This window comes from Vulpes vulpes, chromosome 9, assembly GCF_048418805.1.
Source record: "Vulpes vulpes isolate BD-2025 chromosome 9, VulVul3, whole genome shotgun sequence".
Classification (NCBI taxonomy): Eukaryota; Metazoa; Chordata; class Mammalia; order Carnivora; family Canidae; genus Vulpes; species Vulpes vulpes.
Window position 1 is genome coordinate 102,264,626 of NC_132788.1, and position 24,647 is coordinate 102,289,272.

A 24,647-nucleotide genomic window follows, 5' to 3' on the forward strand; every position below is an offset into this window, starting at 1 on the left:
GTTCAAACCTCATGACCCTCAAAGTTTCCCCTTATGTCCCCAGGGTGTGATTTGCACTGACATTTACACACACACTCCAACCCACGCTCATACACAGACACCCACCTCCTGACACTCAGACACACACGCACAGACACTCACAGGGTAACACATGCTGAACACTTGCAGAGGAAGAGAACGGACTAAGTTTCATAAACACACATCCCACCCACGATGGCACGGCCATGGGCCCTGGAGGCATGGGATGCCTGGCACTACCACACCACAGCTGCTGCTGCAAGAAGAAGAGGGAAGAAAGACTTCTGTGGACAGCCTCTCCTTGTCCACAACTCTCTCCACTGCTGCACCTCACAGGCCCCTGCTGGGCCTCGGGGGTCAGGAGGTGTCTCCTACCTCACAATGGCAGAGGACAGTCAGGTTCTGGGCAAGATGGACCACTGAGCAGAAGAGGTGGGGGACGAGAGTTGCCAGAGGTCTGAGATACTGTAGCCTCAATGAGCCAAAGAGATGTAGAAAGTGACACAAGGCCTAGGTTCAAGGTGAATGAACATACGTGTGTGCACATGCAGATGCAGGGGCACGTGGCAGGAATCAGTGGGGACAGAACCTGAGGAGAGCACGCTCACACATGCATGCCTCTAGAGACTTGTGGGAGGAGACAGTTCCAGCTCTGGGGCATGGCACAAGGGGCTATGTGTCCCAGCCTGTGTGGCCCTGGGGGATGCCATCTGTGGGGCACAGGATGGTGTATGTGTGCAAGTGAAGATAGAGTCCACAGCCCAGAGTGAGGGACCCACCCTCTTTCAGCCTCCCCTCCAGTCACAGGAGGAATGCATCTCCCCAGGCAGGCCCAGGGTCCTGGCAGCAGACGGCGGGCCTGACCTCAGCAGTCAGCAGTAGCTGCATCCTCAGGAGCTCTCAAGGCACTTGCTGGTGGCCGCCATGGCTTGCACCTCAGCAGTGGTGCTGGGGGGCTGCTGCCATTCAGATGCTATGTCCAGCACCTGCTCACTGCCAAGCAGCCCTGGCGCTCCCTTGCCAGTTCCTGGCCCAAGGGAATTGACACTGCCATGCCAAGGCCCTGCAGGGACCCCCCCACACACACACACCCGCCTGCCAGCAGTGCTAACACAGAGATGTCCAAGATTAGCTCTTACGGAGGATGATAGCATGTGTCCTTTTGGGACAAGTTAGCTGATGCAACAGACATACATCTATGACAGGGATGGAAGGGTGGGCTCATTAAAAGCGCGTCCTGAGAGTGCCATGCTGGCCCAGTTGGTGGGGCATGCGACTTTTGATCTTGGGGTTGTGAGTTCCAGCCCCGTGCTGCAGGACAGACTGTACTTAAATTTTTTTTTAAAGGGCATCCTGATGTAATGTAATATGTACATGATGTGTGCGTGATGTATAAATGATCGTAGTGTCTGTCTGGGGCTCTGGGTAGCATGAACGGTGTATAGCTGAGGATGTGGACAAAAAAACCCTAATGCATTATCTGCAGGAGCCAGATTTCCAGATAGTAATTAATTTAACAATCCATATGAAGCATCTTTAGAAGAGTCTGTACCCTTTGCCCGGTGATTCAACTACTAAGAAGTCTTGTCTGAAGTCCATACACATAGCTACAGAGCTGGGTGCATTAGGATGTCTCTCCCAGCAGAGTGCACGATGTAAAGGCTTCTTCACAGATGAGGGATTACATCAACTCTGGCATGCTGACTGAAGTCTCACGCAGCCATTTAAAAGCCATGTTTGTATTTTTTTTAAGTTTTATTTATTTAAGTAATCTCTACATCCCACGTGGGGCTTGAGCTCATGCCCCCGGGATCAAGAGTCTCACGCTCTTCCGACTGGGCCTGCCAGCCACCCCTGTATTTTTTTTTTTAAATAAGCACCTATTACATTGATAATAGAAGGCAATTTTATTCGCCTGTTTATTTATTTAGAGAGCGAGGGCAGAGGGAGAGAGAGGCCCAGCACACAGCCAGGGGGCCTCGAGTCTTGACCTTGAGATCATGACTGAGCCCAAATCAGGAGTCATTTACCTGACAGGGCCACCCAGGAGCCCCACAGAAGGTAATTTCTCATTTCCAAAATGAAAAAGAGATAGCAATCATTAGAAATGTTGACAATTAGGGGAAATGCAGCTAAGAAAAGATGCTAAATCACCAAAAATTTGTTTTAGAAAAATTGTGACTTGGTAGAATATACGGTGCTGTTAAAATTTTAAAAGTGTTTGCATCATAAACCAATTTTCAAAAATTGAATGTGTGCATGAATAGGTACAAAAATGCAACAAAAGGTGGTTTTTAAGTCACAGAACGGTGATGATTTTTATTGACTGCCCCCCGCCCCCGAGGCTTTGTGCTTATTTGGTGTTTTTTTTGTTTTGTTTTGTTTATTTTATTTTTATTTATTTTTATTTATTTTTTTGTGTTTTTTTGTTTGTTTTTTGGGTTTTTTTTTTATTTGGTGTTTTTATGATGAATGTGCACTAGTCTTATAATCAGAAAATACCTTTTTTTAAACAGTGGACAGATGGGCGTCCATATCCGTCACCCCACATTGTAGGAGAACATTATGAGGCAATGGGAAACCACAGCCCTGGGGTCTGTCAGTGTTCACATGGAACTTTCACACTCAAGTAGACTCTAGGCCAAACGACACAGGGCAAGAAGGAGGGTGATGCCCCCAAACCCCTGTCACACTGCAGCACGCCACCCTCCCACACGCCAAACTTCTGAGACTGGTCATTGGGGTCACTCTTTTACGGACACAGGGTGACTTCAGAAAGGAAAGTGGTCTCCAAGAAATTAACAGGCAGGCACGTGGGGCTGGAAGAAAGAGGTTCAGGGCCAGGGAGGAAGTGGCTGGCTGGAGGACCTTGAGGTGAAGACGGGAGAGGTGGGAATCGCCTCCAAAAGAAATGGGACCAACTGTAAGGTTTGAGGTAAGCAGAGGGGAGGCAGCGGGCAGAACAGACTTTGGGATCAGCTCAGCAAAGGGGCCATGTGTGTGCCAGTGTGTGAGAAACACACTGTTCACATTCCTTTTTTTTTTTTTTAAGATTTATTTATTTATTCATTCAGAGAGAGCAAAGAGAGAGGCAGAGACACAGGCAGGGGGAGAAGCAGGCTCCATGCAGGGAGCCTGACGTGGGACTCCATCCAGGGTCTCCAGGATCACACCCCAGGCTGCAGGCGGCACTAAACCGCTGTGCCACCGGGGCTGCCCTACTTTAATAATTTATTGTTAAGAACCAAATCCAGCCTCCAGAGCTGGGTTCAAATGTACCAGCTGGGGGACGGCAGCCATCTTAGACCAGGGAGACCAGGGCCAGAGGGGTCTCTAGGAAAGAGAGGGCTGGACGAGCCAGCCATGAGTCAGCATTCACACAAGGGACCTGGAGGCCAGGGCTTCTGAGGAAAGAAGAGGAGGGCAATGGAGAGCCTCTGAGGCAAAGGCAAGCAATCCTGATGCCCAGTGCTCCATGCACAATGCTTGATGCTCAGGGCTCTGGGTAGCATGAACGGGGTACAGCTGCGGATGTGGACAGAGAAACCCTAACATCCTCCCAGCCCATGCTGCTGGGCATCTTCTAGGTTAGCAGGGTGGAGAGGATCAGACACGGGAAGAGATCCTGTCACGGGTGAGCTCAGCAGCCCCACAGGCTGCCTCTGTAGAGGACATGGGCTCCGGGGACCATGTGCTTGCTGTAAGGCCAGAAGGGGGGCACCCCTTCCATCTTGCAGGGCCAGCCCAGACAAGAGGGAAGGCCTGAGAGTGGGGACAGGCTGAACAAAGGGCCAAGGGAGGGAGGGGGCCAGAAAGAGGGCTGCTCTTTCCCTATCTTCCTGACACCTCAACTGCCAGAAAGCAGAAAAAAAAAAATATTATGAGTAACCAATTCCCTTTCAACATATTAACCCCCAGATTCTCACTTGCCTGCCACATTCTTTCCAGCCCTCCAGAAGCTTCTACTATTCTTCATCTGTCAGAATTCTCCCCTCATGATGTCTCAGCACACCAGCCACTCTCTCCTGCCTTCACTCCCTTCCTTCATCACCCCCTTTTCTGATTTTTTTATGCCATTCCGTGCCTTTGTATCATCTTAAGGATGGGCCACAGGCCACTTCCATCTGAAGATAATTCAATACTCAAATTGGGTTTGGGGGTTGTACAAAGCTATACACTGGGCGAGAGACATATGTAAAGGCAGATAAAACAGAGTCCTAGGTCCACAATTCCAGAAGCAGAAAAACCTACAAAATTAAGTGCAAAGTGTCCCAGGGAAACAAAATTACCTAGCCACCAGCCAAACCTGGGTCGAACTTGCATTCAAGTGGGGCCTCGCCCCGCTGACTGTTCACTTCTGCCGCAGACTCTCCAGAGGTGCCTGTCTCCTAATGAGACACATAAAGGCAGGACTTGCCACCATGGGATCATCTAGCCTCTCCCAGAGAGGGTGTGCCAAAGAGGCCAACACATGCCTCTGCCCACAGTCCACAAACCAGCAAGTGGGGCTCTGGCACACCAGGGGCATCCCTGCAGCCAGAGCGCTTTGTTGGAGAGGAACACAATTCAAGAGACCTTGCCAAGCCAGGCTGGCATCTGAGTAATTATATTAATGAATCTCTGAGTTACAAAATCTAATATTAAATGGTGGTTCAGGACCATCATCCTCAGTTACTGACCCACGTGGCCAAACCCTCCTGGGCAGCAGCATGGCTTAAACAGACCGTGTGTGTGTGCGCGCGCGCATGGTGTTTAATTTAAAAGAAATGCTTGTATTTGAAACTGTGCCCAGAGATCTGTGTGCCGGGCCCACTTTATAAACCACAATACCATAAATAAGTGAGAGAAATCTGGCCCATCCTCGGGGCAGGGGCCTCTCGTTTGGCCATATTCTCGGGCTGGCAATACCCTGAGGATTACTACTCTATGGAGCAGTGGCCTTTGTGTCTGAAGCCAGCACTGCTCCCCACAGAGTTCCCCTTGGCGCAGCAGGCAGGGCCTTGCTTGCAGACTTGTGGGCCCAGCCTCCCCAGTCCGTGCTCATTAGCTATCTCTATCCCAAGTCCAAACTCAAAAGTTGAGCTCAACACACAGAAGGGGCAGCCTGCAGCCCAGCTGATCCTCCTATTCTGGCCAACTACCCAGTGCAGACCAGGCCAACGAACCACCATATTGGCCATCGTCTGTGGGTCCCCTCCAGGAAGAAACAATGACCCAATTGGCCACACTACGCATGTAGTCAGGGCCAGAGGGCACCAAGTAAACTATAGGCAGGTAGTAAACTAAACAGGCACTAAACACAGGTGAGAAAGAAAGTGCTAGACTCTCATGATTACATTTCATGTACACATGCAAAATGTAATCTGCTACAAATGACATCAGGTAAACCAGATTTTTGTGAACTCCACATGCCAGAATAAGATGGAGCTCCTTCATCTGTTCCATTTGTAAAGTCTCTTTGAGTAGCAGAGTCCTGCCCTAGTTGCTGGGTCTGGGAGTGGGCTTTTGGGGAAACAAGTTCTCGCCCTGGAAATGGTACACTCGGGGGACCCCCTTGGGCCAGCAGCTAGTGGCAGCTCAGGTCTACCTGGGAAGTGTTTGCCTGAAAGGTGAGGGAAGCAGGCAGGTATTGCTTCTTGGAAACTCTTTGGTAGGCAATAAGGGATTGCTGTTTAATGATTTCTCCATTATTATTATTATTTAATAACAGGCAAAAGAGGGGCAGCCTAAGTGGCTCAGCAGTTTAGTGCCGCCTTCAGCCCAGGGCCTGATCCTAGAGACCCGGGATCGAGTCTGTCGGGCTCCCTGCATGAAACCTGCTTCTCCCTCTGCCTGTGCCTCTTCCTCCCTCCCTCTCTCTCTCTCTCTCTCTCTCTCATGAATAAATAAATAAAATCTTAAAAAAAAAAAAATAACAGGGATCCCTGGGTGGCGCAGCGGTTTGGCGTGGGCCTTTGGCCCAGGGCGCGATCCTGGAGACCTGGGATCGAATCCCATGTCAGGCTCCCGGTGCATGGAGCCTGCTTCTCCCTCTGCCTATGTCTCTGCCTCTCTCTCTCTCTCTCTCTCTCTGTGTGACTATCATAAAATAATAATAATAATAATAACAGGCAAAAGATTCACACCAGCACCATGCTTCCTAGCAGGGGTTACACTCAGCACTGTCTTAGCTGCAAAAGCCTCTGAGCTTTGATGGGGAGGTGGCCTCTGAGAAGCCCCATGATTCCCTAGAAAAGGTCTCCCAGCCCCAGAACCCTACACATTACCAAGAAAAGCACAGGAAATAGAGCTGCAAGAAATGCAGAAAGGGATTGGGGGGGGGGGGCAGACAGTGGTGGCCTCTTTGCTAGCAGAAGCAAGGGCCATCTTGAGGAGAGACACAGAAGCTCTGCTTACCCCTGTCCCCTGGCAGAGCCTCTCAGCCTCACCACCTAGTGATGTTTGGAGCCAGATGATTCCTTGTTGAGGGACTATCCTGTGCACTGGCCTTGACTCACTAGAGGCCAACAGCATCTTCCCCTGGTTGTGACAACCAAAAGTGTCTATGGACATTGCCAAGTGTTCCCTGGAGGGCAAAGTCCCCCCTCGTGGAAAACCACTGTTCTAGGGTGACCAACCATCCTGATGTTTGAGGGACAGAGGGATTTTCTGGGACAAAGGACTTCCAGTGCTGAAACCAGAAAACTACTGGTCATATTGTGACAAGTTGGTCACCCACCCTTCCTTCTTCCCAACTAACCTCAATTCCACCTCCTGCCAACAACCCGATTTCTTCCTCTACCCTCAGAAAAGTGAAGAGTAGCTCTTCACCATCCAATATAAAACGATGTCTCATACACTGAAATGGATGACATCCTACCCCATAGCTTCTTCTGGGGCCAAAATATTATCCTGTCTCCTGTGTCTTCCCAGGCGCCATCTCCCAGTGCCATGACTTCCACAAGGCTTTCTGAGACGAGCTCCAAATTGCTCACATACTTCTTATATTACTAAGGCCAAATTGGCCTAAAACCTCTGGTAGGGGAAACCGTTCCGCCCTTGGGAGGACATGACTGGGGTGCAGAGTTCTGGTTTGCCCATGTTCAGCTCCCCTTCAAGTGGCACCAGAGCTATGAGGAGGGTCCACCTGGAGGAGGGAAAAATGGAGAGAAGCTGTTTGGCTCCCTCATTCTCCCTAATGGGCAGCTGAGTCTCGTACAACCTGCTACACACAAGGAGGGGCTCTGAGACCCTCTAAAGAAGAGATGAAAGAAAATGGAGCTTCCTGCCTTGCCACTGGTTGAACACCTAAGGGTAAAGGGCCTGTCTCACCCCTGCAGCCCTCTGCCCAGGGGACCCCACCATGCTCAGCCCCAGGCACAGTACCCCCGCCCAGCTTTCTATCCATTTGCCTCCTCCCTTTAAAGGCCTCTCTTTGCTTGGTCCCCCAGGGAGCATTCTTATTACTATGGAAACAATGATGTCATGTGGCCGGGTGGGGCTGCAGGTCCCTCCCACCACCTCCTAACTAGGTACCATGTCTGCCTACGTCACCACTCAGAAATTTATAGCCCAGTGCTGGGTATTTATAAGGTGGCTCTGGTGTGACCACAGATTCAGTGCAGGGCTGGCAGCTATTTATAGCCAGAGAATATACACTTATTACACACACACACACACACATACACACATCCCGTATTCTGGGCCACGTGTTATATAACTGCCATTATGCAATAACACCCATTATATAATAATTATGCGCTAATGGGGATATAATCTGCAGGCATAATAAGGACACAGTCCTCAAAGGCTACACTCAGTCAGCCTCCTGCAGGCCGCCTCCAGGGATCTCCTGATCTCTCTGCACACTCCGCCCAGTCCAGAAGAGTCACCAGGTGTCACCCTACTCCCGGTTGTCATCTGCAGCTTCCCCTTCACCAGCTGACCCAACCGCAATCTCTCTAGATTCCTTCTCCCAGTCTTGTCCCTGCCCCTGGCCTAGAGAGAACACTCTTCTCTCTGCCATATCTTTAAGTCTGACACAAAGAATTATGAGGGGATAAATCCCAGAAGGCTGAGGGACACCTCACCCCCCATTTTTAAAAAAAGATTTTATTTATATATTTGAGAGAGAGTGAGAGACCACGTGCAGGGGTGGGGGGAGCAGAGGGAGAGAGAAAGAAGCAGACTCCCCACTGAGCAGAGCAGAGAGCCCTATAGTAGTGGGCTGGATCCCCGGACTCCTGGATCATGACCTGAGAGGAAGGCAGCTGCTTAACCTACTGAACCACCCAGGCACCCCCACCCCCCATTTTAAGAAAGGGAAAAAAGCAGCAGCAGCCGTGGACCCTAGAAGGAGCCTGTAAGGTCTAGAAAAGGCTCTAGGCTAGTTGATGAAGAGTCTACCCCACGCAGAGGATCACTCTGGCCCTCTAGGAAAGAGCTGTGAAGCTGGCTCCAGAAAGGAGAGGCTAGGCCAAGCAGGGCACAGCCAAGCAGGCCACTTCTCAGCGGCCCCTCCTTCCCTCAGGGCCCCTGTCACACCTCCGATGCCATGGTGGCTGAGCCTTTGGTGGGAAGTAGCAATGTCTCAGCATGGGCTGAGGCTCAGGTCCTGACTTCCACCATCCAGGTGACATGGCCAATAGAAATGCCCCTCAGCAGGATGCTGGCTGCTCAGACACTAATGCACATTCTGCTGGTCACCCTGCTCCAGGAAGTAGGGTGGGGAGGAGAGGACAGAGACATCAGCTCTACATGTGGGGTGATAGGGACACGGGTGAAATGGGAAAAGTCAAGACCACTCCCTGGACCTGATTCAATTAGCCCAAGCACACCATCTGCTCTTAAAATAGATATCTCCATATTTAAAAGTTATTTGATCTAAGAATTGAAAAAAATTAGAAGAACCTACATAGATCAGGGAAGTGAGTTTCTGTCTGGTACACGAGGGTTGTTTGGGAAGCTTATCTGTCTCTTCTATTTCTCTATTGTTTGAATTTTTTAGAAATTGTGTTTTATAGTGTGTTTAAATAGTGTGTTTCACTACTGTAATAAAAAAAAATCAAATACAGCATTTAAAAAGAGTAGTGCTGAGGCTCAGGTGACACTTCTGGTCTCTGCATCCCATGCTGCAGAAACAAACGTCTGCTGCTCTTCAGGGTCTGGGATGGGCCTGAAAGACTCACTAGCTTGCCACATAGGCCTGGGTCAGCTGAATAGCAGATCCCCTATTCTAGTCCCCAGATCAGCAGCCCCAGCACATAGAGACCATGATGCAAGATATCAGGAGGGACATTCAGTAGAAGACTCTTAGATGGGCTTATGATTCCCGTGAAGCAAAGGACACCCCAGATGGCTTCAGCCCAGGGTCCTGCTGCCCAGAGAGGAATAGTGGCATAAGACATGCAGGGGAGCAGCCAGGGCTCAGAGGTTTTGTGGCCATGTGACTGAGAGGAGAGGCAAGAGGGAAATGTGGGCAATGTTCTGTCGGAATCCCCCTACTTCTTTCAGGTCAGAGACTCTCAGCTGGGGCAATTCTCTCCCCCATGGAAATATCTAGAGATATTTTGGCTGTCACACCTGGTGTGCAGTGTTGCAACTGACATCTAGCAGGTTGAGGCCAGAGATGTTAACCACCCCACAATGCATAGGACAGTCTCCACAAAACAGAATCGTCTGGCCTGAAAGCCAACAGTGCCGTGGTAGGAAAGTTCTGCTCTACAGGAGTTATCAGTGGTTAAGAGGTTATGTCCCTGTCTTACTAGTCTAGTCACAGAAACAGGAAAATCTCCAGCATGGGCTACCCTATCCCTACAACTCCACCCATCCACATATTGGGAGAGTTTTTAATGTACACAGACCTAAAGTTTTCAAATTTTAAGAAAGAGGTAAGGATGAGAGTTTATGTGAAGGAGCATAAAAGATAATGTAGATAAGATTATTGCAAAACTTCCAGCAATCATCTGGTTAATTAGGATAATTACATTCATTTTTATTTCAAACATCCATTCCAAGCAGACTCCCAGGAAAAGGGCGTGACAGAGCAAGGATCAGGGATCCCAAGATCCAGCGGAGCTGCCTGGCCCCAGGCCTGGACTTCCTGCCCACTCTACCTGCCCTTCCCCACACTACAGGGAGGGGTGCCAAGAAGCCAAGCTGGCCACCACAGGGTGGAGACATCCAGCAGACCCAGCCCGTATCACGCTGCCTCTCAGGTCAGAGGCAGGGGGCCAGCTGGTAGGGAGGCCAGTGTCAAGGACAGGCCAGGTGCCCGTCTCCACCCCACGTGCTCAGCAGCTGGGGGAGCCCTTGAGCTGAGCCACAGGCTAGGCTCCAGACCCATGTCTTAGCTCCTAGAGAGCAACGGAGACCATGGGGACCCACACAGCTTTCTCCTGACTCTGCCAAGGCCAGCAATCTCCACGAAGCTCAAGGAGCAGCAAGGCCCACAGGTGGAAGCATTCAGTGACCAGGATCCTGGGGTCCTTCTGCCGGAAACTCATCGCGTTGACCTGAGTGCCTTGACATCTCTACTCGGGTTCCCGTCTCTGTACGGCCCAGGGATAATAATACCTGCCCTGCCTATATCATTCAACCATTGTGAGGAGGGAATCGGTTTCTGGCAGCTGAAAAGGCTCAGCCAGCTGACAAAAACGAGCTAATTCCTCACTGTCTTTCAAGATGTGGTTCAAACAGGTCATCTTCCAGGAAGACTCCCAGGCCCCCGGGTCTGATTCACTGATCCCCTACTGCGCACGGAGTCTGCTGTGTGTCACCTGAGCACAAACACATTCAGCCAGGAGCACAGATTTAAAACTAGGATCAGTGTAAGAATTTTGATGGTTAACACACCGACAGGACTCGGCATGGTGCCTTAGCCACAACTGGGCCTTTGATGGAAAAAAATGGAATTAAAGCAGGGGGTGGAGAGCAGAGGTGTGCTGCTTCCTCCACCAGACAGGGAACACGAAGTTGTGGGGAGCCGGAACAAATGGGTGCCCCTTAAGTTACTGGGTGTCCCCCCCAAATAACAGCAAACAGTGGCTCTGACCTGGGGCAGTAGCATGCCAAGTCATCATTAAGACATCAAAAGTGAGGACAAGAGCCAGAACACCCCTTCATACACACACCAATAGACAAGCCATGGTGGCTGGTGGGGGGGACAAGTCACTTGGGAGATAAGCCCACAAAGAGCAACCCCAAAATATTTTTTAATCCCCAGAGGGCCAGAGAATCAGCAGATATCCATACGGACAAAGTAAAAAACACAGGCACCCAGGCGGTGAGGCCCAGTCCGGCGAACCTCCCTGCCGCAGCCCCTCCGCCTGCTGGGACCCTCTTCTGATGCCAGCAACCCCTCGGCTCAAACATGCTTAAAATGGCGACGGCGGCCTGTGGGGCCGGCGTTTGTCGTGCTGTTTTCCACGGTGCCCTTGGTGCCAAGAAAAACCTATCATCAGAAATGCCATCAGCTATATTTATCTATCTCTCAGCCCCCCAGCCTCCTCCTCCCGTCTGCCAGCCAGGCCCTGCGGAGCCCCCTCACCCAGTGGGCACACTTCCCCGTTGCTGACGCCTGTGACCACCTGCCCAAGCCCCGCTCTCCTGCGCTCCCTTCCTGGGCAGTGGCAGTCAGGCCTCCACACAGGCACAACAACCGATGGGCTGTGCCCCTTCTTACTGTATGCTTGGACGCACCTACATGCGCTTAATGTATGCCCCCCGACCGGCATCAGTCTGGGTATCTCCAGTCCCAAGCCGCTGGCAAAGGCAGCCCTCCATCTCCTTTCAGCCTCAGCTCCCTGTCCTCAAAGTCCTCCGGGAGCTATGGGCCGTGTCCTCTGGGAGGGGCACCCCCGCCGTAGTGTCTCACAAACCAGCCATCATGGAGAGACAAGTGGTATGGGGTGGGGTGAGAGAGCAAGCCTGGGAGGACAGGGGCTTGTCCCAGGCCTGGAGGCAACGGGACACCAGGCTACCCCTGTACCTCATCCTCTGACGGAGAGTGGGGTGTCTCAGCCTGTATTTGAAGACACTTAGAATTTCTGAGGAATGTGCACACCAGAAGGATCCCCACTCCCTTCTCATCCAACGAAGAGGGAACATTGGCAGAACCTGGGGCACTGAAGGGAAATGGGCGAAGTCAAGGTTCAGGACTGCTCAAATCCTACAGCTGTGCCGACGTCTCTACTAGGGACATACAGGACCAACAGGGCTAACACGGGAATGTCCTTTGGTGCCAGGCATATCGGACCTTTTCCTACCCAAGCATCGGGCTCTAACCCGACCCTTCCCACCCTGGGCCCTAGCACCGAATGTCTAAAGGTGAACCGATGACCATATCCCAAATCCTCACACTTTCCACTTTTGCTTGGTGGGGCCGCCCCCACTTCCCGCATCAGTGCTCTCCCCAGAAGACCGCCCATCACCTTCAAACCCCCAACTCAGGAAGGAGTTCCAGGGAACCGACCCGTCTGAGAATGAAGCAACCCAAATAAAAATTTTAAAACCCAGAAGCTCTTTCTCTCCAGCCCCCTCCCCCTCCACTGGCAAATGAAAACAAACAAGAAATCAAAGAGGCCTTTTGTGCGAGCACCGCGCTGACACGGCTGGGGCCTTTGAAAGGACTTCTGAATCGGACACTGAAGGATAAAATAACTGAAGCGTGGCAGCTCCTGAGACAGGGGTGGGGGGTGGGACCGATGGGGCAAAGAGAGAAAGGGGTGGGAAGGGAGACACCCTCTTCCTTGGGCAGAAAAGGGGATGCTCAGCTGTGCCCTCTCTGCACAGCTGCTGCAGGACACCAGAGCAGAGGGGGACCATGGCACAGCCCTCCACCCCTCTGGCCCACCCCTCCCCAGTGCCCCAGGTCTCTGCAATACTAGGAAGTGGTAGAGAAGGGCCCTGCCTCCCTCTTCATAGCCCCTGGTGAAGCCCTAGCGGGTCTTCCCTCCCCTCCAGCATGGATCACTGCACATTCATGCCTATGGGACAGTGCCTTCTAGAAGTCATCATGAGGCCCTCACCCAAACCCTGCCAGCTGCATGAAGGAGTCTCTCATTCTTAGAAGAGCCTAACTCACAGTAGGTTCACCAAGTGCGTATTTCATGAATAAAGGAAATTTGACCATCCTGTGGCAGTGCCAAAAAGTAAACTGAATCCTCAGGAAGTCCTTCTGCATGTCTCAAGCCCAGACCCCGTGCTGCAGGGTGGCCCCTTTTCCCATGGGTGGGTGGTGGAGCACAGCTGATCACCATGCTCAGGCATCCAGGTCCCCTCCAGCTTATTCACAGCCTTCACTCTACTGGTTCAAGCTTAGATAAGGGTGATTCTTTTTTCCCTTGAGCTACAGCTTCCAGTTCAGAGTGAGTACTCCACCAAGACCCCCTCTGCATCACAGCCAGTGCAGACCACTGACCGGTTGAGCAGACAGGCTATGGACAAAGGGGACAGCAGCAGATGGCCAAGGGAGTCCTAAAATGAGACAAGTCAAAGGACTGGTCTGGACACTTCTGATGTCTTTGGGGTCACATCCCCTCTTGAGGCTAGCCTGAGCTCCCATCACCCTTCCATTCCACCAAACAAGGCATCCCATGTCACATTAACAGAGCACAGGTGGCTTGGGTCAGCTTTTCAGGTATACAACCTGGACAGTCATACACGACCCACGCTTGATTTTAATGCTCTCACTGTTGTCACTTGGCAGTCCCTAATCATTCTGAACTAGGAGCCCATGCTTTAATTTTGCATGGGGCCCCGCAAATTACGTAGGTGGAAGGCCCTGCAAATCCCGTAGCTACCATGGGATCTGATCGCGCCTGGAGTTTCTGTGTTCCATACCAAATGCTCCAGTTTAAGAGGGCCTCCAGGGAGTGGTGACCAAAATGGCAAGGGCTCGAGGAGCTGCATCCAGTGCGGGAGGCGGGAGGGACTGGCAACGTTTGGCCTGGAGAAAGGACAGCTTCCTGGGGAGAAGGGTGGAAAGGAACCATGAGAGTAGGCTTCAGCATCTAAGAGGCTGCCATGTTACAGAAAACTTAGCTCTCACCTGCACAATCCCTTACCAGAAATAAAACTGGCAGGTGAAGGTGATAGGGAGGCAGCCTTGGGCTCATGAAGGCCTAACAGCAGTGAGTGCGGCAGCTGTGAGCCACCGCTTGCCCGCTCTGTGCTCATATCTGTACATGTTAGCTGCTTTCATCCCTTTAACCGTTCTCTGGGTTGGACGAACAGAATTGTACGACCGAAGTTGACCTTAGCACGACACCAACGTCTCCTCCAGGATGTTCTAAAGGGGACCTTACATTGGGTTAAAAGATGATCCGTAGATACTTGCTAATCTTATGAATCTGGTTCCTGGGCCCTGCAGTCTCCGCCAGCCCTGGCACCAGATGGTGCTGCCTCAAAGACGCAGACCGGTGGCATTTCTGGGCCTTGAAAAAAAAGGCTAGGGATGAGGTGGCCCAGGGGCCACACTGGGGGTTACTTCCCCAAGAGCACAGCTGGTGTTCCTACAGCCCCTCCCATGTACTGGCACCAGAGCCACCAGACGGGCTGAGTGTCCAGCGAAGGCTTAGGGGTATTGCTGGCATTGGCTGCATCTTGGCAGGGCTAACGATGCCCTCTACCACCAGGGAAGGACCCAGATGAGGAATCCTCCCTCAGACCTGAAAACCAGTGCTCACGGCAAAGCCCTGAGCTCTGAAGCACAAAGCATAAACCAGGGGACTCTTATACCTGAGACGGGTGACTGTGGACTTGAAAAACTTCACTTAGACAAATCCTTAGGTGCTAATCCATTTCTGTGACAGGTAAGGTCCAGTCGTCCCAGGACTTGGGAGGTGAGGAAGGAGGCAGAGTCTCCTTTCGGGGCACTGCACTGAACAATGCAGGGGAGCACGGCCTGCAGAGTCCAGACGGAGAAACCCTACAGGACAAATGACCCAGGTCTTTCAATAGCAACAACCCATAAACTGCCAGAAAAGAAACCAAGATGGAGGAGGAGAACCACCTAGAGATTATGAGTCTTGAAAGCCGTAGTGACCCATTGCAATGCATGCGCCTGATTTTTTTTTTTAAAGCTCTATGCCAAACACGGAACTTGGACTCACGACCCCGAGATCAAGAGTTGCATGCTCTACCGACTGAGCCAGTAAGACGTCCCTGTATGCACCCAATTCTGATTCTGATCCTGACCCAGACAAACAAACAAAATTAGAAGATGATTAGGGAAATGTGAACACTGACTGACTGGACTATACTAAAGAAACTGTGGATTATTTTTAGGTGTGACAGTGATACCACGGTTACGTTCTTCACAACTTTTTTTTTTTAAGATTTTATTTATTTATTCATGAGAGACACAGAGAGAGAGAGAGGCAGAGATGCAGGCAGAGGGAGAAGCAGGCTCCATGCAGGAAGCCCAAACGCAGGACTTGATCCTAGGACTCCGGGATCAAGCCCTGAGCCAAAGGCAGACGCTCAACACTGAGCCACCCAGGTGTCCCTCAACTCCTTATCTTTAGAGATGTGCAGAGATAGATCTACAGATGAAAAGCCTGGATTTTCTTCTAAACAACAGTGTGAGTGGGCAGTGGGGGGTATGGATGAGTCGAGACTGGCCACAAGTTGGCAACTATTGGCACTGGTAATGGGGGCTGTTCCTTCTACACATGAATTTCTCCACAATGCAAAAGTGAAGATAGAGGAAAGAACCACCATCCACATATCTGGACTTCATGCGCCTCCACTACGGGCCTGTCAGACGAAGCTGACAGGGAGAAGCTGCCATTTCCATTCAGTAAAGCATTTTATTACTCAGATTTTAAAAAAAAAAAAGTAATCTCTCCACCCAGTGTGAGGCTCGAACTCACAACCGGAGATCAAGAGTCACATGCTCCACCAACAGAGCCAGCCAGGTGCCCAAGATTTTTCTATTTCCAGGGGTTGAAGCCTAGGTTAGGGCAGATTTGAAGATACCAGTTCACCTTCAGGGCCCCATGGAAGCTTTGGAAATAGTCTAGCAGCACTTCCAGACCAGCTCAGCCATCCTTCCCCACACAGAGGCCTCCTGGACCCAAACTCCCGTCTATCTCCGACCACTCAACTCTGGGCAACCTTTTTGGATGAAAGGACACCACCCAGATGCACCTCTCCTCCCCATGGCAGTGCTCTCTGACCCTGCTCTGCCTCAACCTCCCCTCCTAAATGGGACAGACACATGATAAGAGTCCTTTCCCAGCAGGAAGGTTAACCCTCATGGGGGCCATAACATACTTTGGGCGGTCTTTTGTACCCCACACACTGGGAGTGGAGCTCCCGACATCACACACATATCCTTTATTCTCTCTCCAACCATGACTCCTCCCGAAGCTTCATGCAGGGCAAAACAAGAGCACACAAGGGCCCCAGGTGCTTTGGAGGTAAAGTAGTGCCCTCATGCTTACCAACATGTCAAATTCACTTGTCATCGAACCTAGCACCACCGCTCAGCCCAGGCTGGGTCCTCTGGCGCAGTTTTAAGGGAAGAAAAGTACTTCTTTTGGAATCCACAGCAACTCTTGTCTAAACCCTTGCCCCCACTCCCAGGTTACAGTAGGAAGAAGGAGGAAGTGGCACCCTGCTGGGGATGTCCGAGGGCAGGTACTGTCAGATCCATGCTGTTTGGGGAATTAGCCAAGAAAAGACATTTTCTAGCAAACTGGAGTGGCTTGGAGAAAAATCTGTGCCTGCCTCTCAAATTCTTGAGACCACCTATCCCAGGCCCACTGGTAGCCCATGCTGCAACAACTCACCCCCACTCCTGCAGTAAGGCAGGTTTGAATTAGAGCAATTCCAGCAAGAAATCCTACCTTTGTTGAAACTATCTGGAGTCCAGGGAGCCAGAGTATAGATGAATTATTTTAAAATGTCTTCAGTTCTCCACTCAGCTTTTGTCAAGGAACTGGACCTCAGCCGGGACAGAAATGTCTGCGGCCACATTCGATGGGCCATGAATTTGCTCATATTCCTGGGCAAATGATCTCATTATAGCTGGGGGGCGGGCAGGGATGCCTCCCTTCTCCAGACACCTGCCTGGTTAGTCCAGGAGCCAGGAGGTTGGCCAGAAACGGTCTCCTTCATCACACACACTTCATCCTACCTCAGCCCCATGCTGGCACCAGTCAAGAATTTGGCCCAAAATAAAAGAGGCCCGGAAAACAGCCTGGCTATAGGAATCTAGCTAGAGAACAGGGTAGGAGGAAGCCAGAGAAAGATGAGTATTGATTTCCATCTTAGAAGCCCTAGTTCTGAAATGAGAAGTTATAGAATCCTTGCAGAAGATCTATCTGACAGACACAAACTCAAGCCTCCAAGCTACCCCCAAGCTACCTCCAGCACCACCAGGCACACACCCTCCCCAGTCTGACTTGCTGTGTAGACAGGGAATGAGAGAATAACTCTTAAATTTTTTCTTGAGTCTCATTTCCAGAAAGAAAAAGGATGAACAGAGGAAGAAGACTGGTAGCTGATCATTCTTCATGAGGGGTCATGATAGTCACACAGGGCCAGGTACAGCCCTAGAAAGATCCCTGGAAGGAGCAATGGCTGTAGGGGTGGGGATGGGGGGTTGTCTGCTGCCTCCATTCGACCACCAAAGCCACCTCTCAGAATGAGAGAGAATGTAAGTAAGGAGAAAATCCTCAAACACCACCTTTTCCTCCCTAGAGTTGTCCAACATCTAAACCCTCAGCTAACCTGAGTTGAGGTTACCTTCCTGACGTAGTGCTAAAAGCACCCCAAAATTTCATCTCTGGGTTAAGTCATACTGCTCCTCCCAACTTCCCAAACAGGCAAGCGAGTGACCACAGCAGAAAAGTGAGTTGCTTTTCTTTTTTATGAATGAACAGGAAGGAAGACACACACACACACTTGTGGGAAAGAACATTCACTAGAGTTGAAGTTAAGCCACATTGTTACATTTGCATAAAGAGAGAAAGAAGGGAAACAAGGGGGGAAAAAATACCGGAATGGTGGAAAGGAAAAACACACACACACACACACACACACACACACACACACACACAGAAAAAGGTTTGGTAGCCCTCTCATTACAAGTTGGTTGGGCATAATGTAAACACACTTCTGCCTTGCTTAATCACAGAGTGCCGCCCGTTTAGGTTTCAAAGGCGGCAGTAAATTGGGCGTAGCTGAGTGGAGGCTAAAAATTAACCAGCCATCTCTGTTTCAATTTGTAAGAAAACAAAAGCGGAAAGAAATTATAAAAAGGGAAAGGGGGAGTCGGTGAAAGGAGCAGAGGAAGAGAACTGCACCACTCCGACCCACAATGCTGGGTGAAACTGGAAAAGCAAAGAGAAGTGGAACTACTTTGGAACACAAAAGGAAAAGGGAAATTTGCAGAGTTTTTGGATTGTTTGTTTCTTTCAGACCACTGCCGCAACAATGCCCCTCCCTGCCTTGCCAGTGCTGGGAAGAGCATCTCTGCTGTCCAGCAGAGGGGTGGGAGCTGCGGGCAGCCACCCCGGGATCTCCCCACTTGAGCCGCACACTGTGGATGGGAGAGCGCAAGGAATCTCCTGCTCCTTTTCACTCTCTATGAAGTCAAATGACTTTCCTCCTCTCCCAACAGCCAAATCCCAGCCAAAACAGCTCCCGCCTGGGCATCTGGGCCCCAGAATCTGCCCGCCTCTGCCTTCTTTCCTCTTTTCTATTCATTCTGGCTCCTAACCGGGGGTTTTGCATGCCCCTCTCTCCGCCGAACTGCTGCCCACCCCGCTTGTGCCAAATCCCGCTTTTCCCCGGGACTTGTGGGGAAGCCGCAGGAAAGCCAGCACCTGGCTTCCAATACTTCTGACTCATTTTAAATCTGAGCTACGAGGGATTTTTGTACATGTGTGGTGGTGTTCATCACCAATTCTCACCACGGTGGATAATTCTGGGGCAGCCTGGTCCTAGTCCTAAGCCCTGCAGCGTCTTTGGGGTAAGATGAGTCCTCCAAAGATGGAGATGCGCGACAATCCAGTAGGTACCGTGGCAAGAGAGCAAAGGAGGAAGAATGGACAGTATGGAAGGAAACGGAAGAAGGGAAAGGGGAACATCACGCATGCTGCAGCCCTGGGCAGAACACGCGCACGAGTTAGGCCCATTGCGTGTATCCTTTGGAAAGAAGAGGAACAATAAAACAAATGCCAGCAAGTAAAATAAAATGGGGAGGGGGGTTGAGAGTGACCTACCTGGAGTGTGGACAAAGTAAGCCAGATAAAGATCCAGTTCTTTGATTGTGACTCCAATGTGATGTGGCTGGACGCAGAGGCCGGGGTTCGAGCACTGGGGCGACTTGTAGAGCCGCTCCCCATCAGTACTTTCCAGGGGGATCCCCTTAAACAAAATCACCATGACCAGGTCCAGCCGCCACACCTTGTCGGCCTGGCGCAGGCAGTCAATCCGCCGGATCTTGCCCTTCTGGTCGGGGTTGGAGAGCACGCAGCAGGGGGGCTTCTTGCCCGTGATGGTCAGCACAAAGTCCTCTCGGAACTCAGGCCGGATGTCTTTGCGCAGCTTGGCCAGCAGCCGGGATGCCCACTTCTGCTTGATCTCGGGCTTCTCGCCCAGCAGCTCGTCCTTCACCGCCCGCTCCTCGTCCTTCGACATCCGCTTCTCGTGCTTCTTGAAGTACTTGCGCTTCCGCGCCTGCAGGTTGAACCAGGTGTAGGAGAAGGCGCGGACGTGAGGCAGCAGCGCCTCGATGAACGGGTGGAACTCATCCTGCAGGCGGCAAGCCGGGAGCATGCGGGGCGAGGGAGGACGGGAGGAGGGGAAGACGGGGTGAGGGGGAAAGAGAAAAGGAGAAAAGAAGCGTTAGAAGGGGGGCACAAGAAAAATCGCCTCCTCCTCCTCCTCTTCCCCCCTCCCACAACAATTTTCTCTTGTGATTGTTCTACAAAAGTGTGGTCTGGAGCCACCACCAGCCTAGCCAGCCGCCTGCTCCCATCTCAGCCTCAGCAGCCAGACAGAGGCACCCAGAGCCTGAGCACACACCTATTCTCTCTCTCTCTCTCCCTCACTCACTCACACACACGCGCGCACAGACAACGTTGCCGTCCACACACACACGCTGCTGGTATCCCCGCCAGGCTCTGTCGCGCCCATGACATCTCCATGTTCTATCGCTGCCGCAAACTCCTGTCAGCTCGCCCCGCTGCAGTGTCCGGTCTGCACCGATTCTCGAGGACGCACAGGCGAGGCGTGCGGGGGCCGCCTCGTGTCCCGACACCGGTCGGGTTTTGGCCACCCCCAAAAAGAGCGAACATGACATCCAGGAGCCAGCGAGGAACCGGATTTGGCTTTCCCCTCCCCAAGCTGTTTTCATTCTCTTTTCTCCTGCTCCAATTGGAACATCCACCCCAGCATTTTTTTTAATCAGATCTAAATCCTAAATATGTGATTTCAGCTTTGTTACCGACACCGATACTAATGTTAATCACAGTAATAAGGAACAAAACACTTCTTGTTAGCACAAATAAGGTGGTTGCCTCGGCCACATTAGGGTTAAAAGCTACGTGGGGCGTCCTGCAGCCCCTTCCCCACTGACCCCTTCACCCTCTTTCCCACTCAGTCAGGTGACAGAGGGCTGGGCTCTCGCTTTTTGTTTTTTGTTTTTTTTTTTTTTTTTTGCTTGTTTGCTTGTTTGAAGTTTAAATAATAATTGATTTCTGTTTACAAAAATAAAACTGGAAAAAATTAAATAATTACCATTGATCTGAAGCACCCGGCAAAGCCCAACGCCCGATTCTGAGCTTCTGGACTCAACAGAGTTGTGAGTTGGGGGCGGGTGGGGGGAGGGGGGAGGGGGAGGAGCAGGGGAGGAAGGTAAATGTTTTAAAGGGGGTTATTATTGGTGTGCTGGGGAATAGGGGCTGGGCTTGGGTGGATTCTCAAACCCTTCCCCCTCCTCCCCCCTCCACGCTCCATTGCACAGAAGGGGGAAATTAATATTTTTTTTGAAAAGGAGCAAAAAGAAAGAAAGGTCAGGGATAGCAAGCAGAGAGAGGGAGCGAGCCGGTTGCCACACACGCCAGGTAAACAAAAGCCAACAAAAAAATTTTCAATTTCGCCTCCTGTGCATCCTCTTTCAGTTTTAAGAGAGAGAGAGAGAGAGAGAGAAGGAAAATATGCAAAATTTAAAAATCAAAACCTACCTCCCAATCATCACCCCCAACACACAGTACACCCTACCCCACCCCCCACCCCACCCCAACCCCCCCGTACAAAACAAAACAAAAACAAAAACCAGGAGGGGGAAAGCAGCAGCTGAAGAAAAAGGCTTTCGGCTTTGGCAGCGGCACAGGGGTGTAAACTTCGCGCTGCCTCCCTCCGCCTCTGAGCCTGATCGCAGGCAAAGGGGGAGCTCGCAGATTCCCGGGGAAAAGGACGAGTTCGGACCGGCTGCAGACCGTCGCTGGCAGACGCGTGCAAGAGAGAGAGAGGGAGTAAGGGAGGGAGGGAGGAAAGAAGAGAGCGAGGGAGAGAGCGAGGGAGGACGTGGATGGGATGGTGCTGTGTATGTGTGTGTGTGTGTGTGTGAGAGAGAGAGAGAGAGAGAGAGAGAGTGCGAGAGAGAGAGAGAGAGAGAGAGGGGGAGAGGGAGAGAGAGAAGAGAGAGAGAGAGCTGGTTGGGTTTTGGATTTTTTTAAATTTATTTATTTATTTTATTTTATTATTTTTTTTTTTTTGCTTTTCTCTCTCAAACTCCCTCTCTCTCCCCTTTCATGCTCAATCCCCATCCATTTGCCTGTGCCAAAGCCAGTAAAAAGGGGGGGGAAGGAAGAGAGAGAGAGAGAGAGAGAAGGATCCACCTATTTGGCAATGAGACATCCTCGAGCAGCCAATGGCTGTGTCCAAGGGGAGGAGGGAACCGGGCGAGCCGGGAGGGTGGGGAGAGCCCCCGGCAGTTGGAGACCAAAAACAATTTGCCCAATCGACAAGTTCACGTCTAATGAACAAGCAAAGTCCAGCAGTTATGAATTTTTCATTCCAGGCTCCCACTCGGGTCCATTTGGCAGCAGCCAGCCAGCAAATTTGGAAGGGGGGGTAGAGCTTGGGGGGGGGGGCCTAGGATTGAGGAAGACACGGATTTTTTCTCTCTTTTTTTTTAAGCCAGAAAAAGAAATAAATAAAGGCCTGGCTCGGGCGGGCGCCCCAGAAGGCCTTGGGGAGAGCAGCTGCGCCTTCTCTGTGTTTTGGTTTCAGTCTCTTTCTCTCAGGCCCTCACACTCTCTTTCTGGTTCTATTTCTTTTTTTATTTATGGAGCGCACAGGGGCGAGTGGAAGTTTTCCTCCCTGGCCATACACGCGAGCCTGCGGTGCTATGAATAGAAAGAGAAGAAAGAGAGCTCGGAAAGTGTCGATGCCAGCAGCACTTCCAGGGCAGGGACCTGGCGCCCAGGGTGCGGCCACCCCTTCCTCCCCGGGCCTGGCTGCCGCTGGCAGGAACACTCCCAGACGAGGTGTACCCCCACCCCCAGGCCCCCAGCGAGCTCGACTGCCTCCCTCAGCCTACACCCAGCCACGCACGCTCCATTAGCGGTGACGAGGGATGCCAACGCAATGCAGCTCGGCTAGAGAAACTGCAACAGTTTATTAAAATAGCCTCCTGTCACAGCACTCCGCTGACAAGCACTACATGCAGCCACAAACACAACAGCCAATCCCAGGGAGAAGTGACAAAGGCAAGAAGATGGACACTACTTCTGAACAGTCACTGAGTCTTGCGATGCCTCCCCCCAGTCCCTAGACACTTCATTCTTTGCTTTCTCCAGCTTCGCTTTCTCTACTTGATCCATGTTTAGTGTTTCTAGGTTCTAGGTTGGAGGAGGGGCAACACTCACCTATCCCCCAATTCAATTCAGACTAAAGGGCCCGAACCCATAGAACCCCTACGGAGCAAGGTGTAAGAGCATACAAAAAGAAACCAGCATGAAAGGAGAAAGCTAAGCCAGGAAACAACAAACAAGAAAAGAAAGGGCTCTAGCAGGAAAAGCAGGACAACTTTGGGGAAACCGAGTCATGGGGAAGCAGCCTTCCTCCCAGCCAAGTGAGAGGATGACTGCAGGAGAGGAAGGCCTGGGGTGAGTGCCACCTCCACAGGGTTCTCTCTGCTAGGGGCTACTGGGCAGCCTGCCTTAGGCCTTGGAAAAGCTGTAAGGAGGAGACAGTTATTAAAAGAAGAGCAGAGAACACGAACAGACAGGGAGAGACTGATCCTGCTCAGAACTGTCCCTACAGCTGCCCTCTCCCCAGGCGAGGCTCAGCCCTCAGCTGGCATCGAGAAAAAGGTCACTGCTCACTCGTGCCCCTTTCTTCCCCATCTGAAACCCTGTGCTCGGTGGCCTTTATGCTGGCAGAAAGGTTCCCGGAAGAGCGCCTGGGGTGTGCCAAAACAAAACATGCAGCCCTGGGCTGGCGCTGAACCTTGACAATGGGAAAGGTGTGGGCCAGCACCTGGGACCCTGGTCCAGGTCCTGAATTGTCTGAAGAGAGCTCACAGCTGACCTCAAGAGAAACAGAGGTGAGCAAGCAGGAGGCAGGTGTCATTGCGGACAAGCCTCAGAGTAGCATTCAATAATTAACATCATGTTAATAACCAGCTTCAGTCCAATTAGCCAAAGATGTTAACTGAGTGACATAAGATACCAAACCCTGCCTCTCCACCTTGAGAGAAGCAATCTTACTTTCTAGAGTCAAGATGAGATGGTAAAAACCAGAAGTGAGTTTATATTTGGCACACGGGTGTTTTTCTGGCATTTTGATTTATACTAAATATTAGACACCGAACAGAAAATGGCCAACATGGGCCTCCTGGAGAATTCTGGCATATTTTGTTTCACAGACCACAGTGCCGGGTAGAAAAGATGTGCAAAACATGGGTTGATTCAGAAACCAGTGGTACAACTGGGTGGGTGGTGGGGAGATGGAAAGATCCACATGGAAGTTAAGGAAACAGGACAAGATGCACGATTCATTCTGGAGGGAGGGGTCAAAGGTCGAGGGAATGGCAGAGAGATTGGACGTAGAAGTGGCCCAGGAGGGCCAGCGGAGTTTCTCAATAGAGCCTCAGGGATCCATACAGAGCCCACTGCACCCCCTCAATGCTCTCTTAACAGGAGGAGCAACAGGCCCTTCCCAGGGGAGTAACACGGAAGGAGAACAATCGGCAATTGTCCTTCTCCTGCCAGTTGTTGTAACCTTGAAGGTGGGCAGAGTGGATTCCCAGGGAGCACTCTCCCCTAACCCTGTTCCCACAGGGGCCACTGTCTGGGGTGTGCAGGATAGTTTTTTTTGGAAGAGAGACCAGAGGCCAGGGTATTCCTAACGGTTGGAGGGAGGAGAGAAGCTCTCTCTTCCATGGGCACACACGGAGAGGAATCAATCGGGTTCCATCAGAAACACTGGGTATGGCCCCACCGCAGCAACCTCCTCCTCCTCCATGCCCCAGTGGTGGCTCTAGGCCCTAGACACGCCTCTCAGGAGCCCCAGACAAAAGGGGACTGTCCCCCTTTTGTTAAGAGAGTGGAGGCTCTGTTGGAAGATTACCTGTCCCAGACCCAGCCTCCTTCGCTTCTCCCCTCCCGCCTGGGCTGCCGGCTCAG

At 51.5% G+C, this 24,647-nt stretch overlaps 1 protein-coding gene across 19 annotated transcripts in view; it reads right to left on the bottom strand.

Moving 5' to 3' along the window:
* The window catches only part of NFIX (nuclear factor I X), a 96,548-nt gene that overhangs the window by 48,598 nt on the left and 23,303 nt on the right, over nt 1-24,647 (bottom strand). For 3 of the 19 annotated variants that reach the window (XR_011994470.1, XR_011994468.1, XR_011994469.1), the window contains exons 1-3: nt 20,072-20,481; nt 19,233-19,764; nt 13,840-13,964 (exon numbers count right to left, since the gene is read on the bottom strand). Coding sequence is in view for 14 of the 19 variants with exons in the window: in XM_025983590.2 (XP_025839375.1) it covers nt 19,233-19,764; nt 20,072-20,368 (829 nt within the window). In the remaining 5 variants the exon portion in view is untranslated. Of the gene's footprint in view, nt 1-13,839; nt 13,965-19,232; nt 20,003-20,071; nt 20,482-20,751; nt 21,781-24,647 lie in introns of those variants that run through there. The other 16 variants (XM_072721470.1, XM_072721472.1, XM_072721468.1 and 13 more) reach the window with 14 other exon arrangements.